This window comes from Dendroctonus ponderosae, unplaced genomic scaffold, assembly GCF_020466585.1.
Source record: "Dendroctonus ponderosae isolate FM_Combo_2020 unplaced genomic scaffold, Dpon_F_20191213v2 Dpon_F_20191213_7, whole genome shotgun sequence".
Taxonomy (NCBI): domain Eukaryota; kingdom Metazoa; phylum Arthropoda; class Insecta; order Coleoptera; family Curculionidae; genus Dendroctonus; species Dendroctonus ponderosae.
In genome coordinates this window covers 1,521,543-1,523,905 of record NW_026018916.1, presented here as the reverse complement: position 1 = coordinate 1,523,905, position 2,363 = coordinate 1,521,543, and the positions used below count along the sequence as shown (strand labels likewise).

Here is a 2,363-nt window from a genome sequence, read left to right as displayed (position 1 = left end):
GGCCCAGAAAGCGAAATTTGAATATCAAACACTTAGGTTCAAGATTATGCCAAAATTTCATGTTTTCCGGCCCGTTTTTGCTCATATCTTGGAGGCAAAATGAGCAAGAACGCTCATCTGTACATCATTCTAGAGAGAAATAAATGGCCTTTTTAGAAAGTGAACCATGGATAAGAAAATGTTCGCAGTTTTCTCAAAAAATTCTTGAATTCAAGAAGTTTTAGAATTTGCCTGGGCATGCGAAAAAATTTACTGTAGACGAAGATTTAGCTCTGATGGGCTTGCAACCATTCCATTTTCGATTATGGCACCTTTGGGGAATGGGGCTCGCTGTTGGCTAAAGGCCACACCATTTGCTACAACACGTCGGAGAATTTCCAGTATGTAAACGGCTGGATTTTTATTGAATAGAAAGGAAACATTGCCACGATAACAGCAGTAGCAAATTGTGCATTAGAGCGGGTAATTTCGCATCAGCACGCAATTTGTTCATTCATTTTACCCAGTGTGTACACACCACACCATTGTCTACGATGCAGTATCCAAAGACTTTCTGTTAAATCTACAATAAATATAGTCGTCTGTTCTAAGCCGATTGCTAAATATGCCGCTCTCAAACAATTTCAATGCCACTACACGCAATAATCAGACTCCAGCATTGCTTGACGCGTTCGAGTGAAAAGCTCAATGATAAAACTAGATAGTTGTACGATTAGATCAGGTTGTACCTGATTATCGCCGATAGTTCACACATGTTTTATGGCCAAATTACCGACTGTTTGTGAACTTATCGCGTTCAGTGTGAGTGAGCAACTGGTAACCGCGGTCAAGTCCACTATTGCCGACGTTTGTAGATTAGTTGCGTTGAGTTTTCATGCGAAACTTTCTCGCCTCATCGCCGCCATGGACTTGTAGCAGTAACAGGTAGATTCAAATATGAAAGTTCCACTAATATCCGCCTGTTCTACAGCTGCAACGTTGGCTAAATGATAAAGAATGAATGCCAGACGACCGGCAATAATCATCACTTTTGGAAGTTTAATGCTGACGATTTGGTACGTTAATTTTCCGCCCAACCTGCAAAGACAATGTGAGGACTGTGGAACTGAAACGGCGAGCCCGATCCCTTCAAATGCCGTAGAACCCAACCAGTACACGTTTAAAGACTTAGACAAACTGTTGTGCTCCAGAGAAGTTGAACCTTCTAATGAAACGTTGCGACCTTGTCCGAAGCATGGCATCGCAACGATGATTCCCGGGGGAAGAACTGGTGAGCAGTCGCACTTGCACTAGCCAATCACACCTATCCTCTAATAAATAGAAATGAGCCATTGTAGGGAACCAGATGTGGGAATACTCAGCCATATGGTTTGTCGCCAAAGAAACTGGTCGCCAGCCCTACATTCCAACTTGCGTAAAACTTGCCCTTGAGGGCATATTCGAGGGCATGTCCCTTCCATCTCTGCAGGCCATCGGCCACTGCCCGTTCGACCAAAGCTCCTCGGTGGACTCAATGGAACAATTGGTGCTCCCTCACCAAGTAGGTAGAGTGAAAAGCACCCTCTAAAGCTAACTTGAAGGTATTTCAGAGCATAATAGTGCCAGCGTTTTCTTTTGAGCGAAGACTAGCCATTCCCCATCTGGGCGAAGTGGTTAGGGAATTCCAGTTCAAAAAGCCCCTACGGGACAAAGCGCAAGAGGATCTGCGTGAAATTGCGGCCGACTTATTGCCTTCGGCAACCCCGACGTTCATCGGCGTCCACGTGCGCCGAGGCGACTACGGCGCCTTTCTAAAAAGGTAAGCAACCCAGAAGAACACCGCTTTGAGACCAGCACGTCTCCTTCTCACCAGGAAATGGAACGCCACGATGGTAACAGCAACCTTCTTCCGCAAATCAATGAACTACTACAGAGCCAAATTCTCCAACTGCCTGTTCATCTACATCAGTGACGACCCGCTTTGGTGCTTCCAACACTTTGGAAATCTCAGCGATGTCTTCGTCACGTCGCTCAACAGCCGCCGCACTCCAGCAGAAGACTTGGCCCTGATGGCCGCCTGTAATCACACCATTTTCGATTATGGCACCTTTGGGGAATGGGGCTCCATTCTAGCTGGAGGCCTGGCAATTTTCAACAACAGGGATCAGAATATCAATCCCCATTTGCCCAACTGGATTATTATGGAGTGAGGCCAAAACACGGCACATCTCAACGCTGAGGGGACCAATTGAATTATTTATATGTATTTATTAAACAACCCCATTTTTCAACCCTAACAGTATTTTCCCTTCAATCGCCGGTACGTTGCTGTATGATAATAAAGGATCAATGGAAAACTGATCTTTCCAGGAAAAGAGCATAGT

The 2,363-nt window shown here is 45.2% G+C and overlaps 2 protein-coding genes across 6 annotated transcripts in view; one reads left to right on the top strand and one right to left on the bottom strand.

Moving 5' to 3' along the window:
• The window catches only part of LOC109540159, a 32,238-nt gene that overhangs the window by 13,039 nt on the left and 16,836 nt on the right, over nt 1-2,363 (bottom strand). The window lies entirely within an intron of this gene.
• Nucleotides 659-2,276, top strand: LOC109540165 (galactoside alpha-(1,2)-fucosyltransferase 2). 3 transcript variants are annotated; one of them, XM_019908395.2, is made up of 5 exons: nt 661-917; nt 971-1,270; nt 1,338-1,540; nt 1,590-1,798; nt 1,853-2,276. In XM_019908395.2, the coding sequence occupies exons 2-5, from the start codon at nt 997-999 to the stop codon at nt 2,187-2,189; spliced, it is 1,023 nt and encodes a 340-aa protein (XP_019763954.2). In that variant the 5' UTR covers nt 661-917; nt 971-996; the 3' UTR covers nt 2,190-2,276. The 3 variants fall into 3 exon arrangements, with proteins under 3 accessions (XP_019763956.2, XP_019763953.2, XP_019763954.2); XM_019908397.2 differs by having other exon boundaries at nt 659-1,270; nt 1,322-1,540; XM_019908394.2 differs by having other exon boundaries at nt 660-1,270.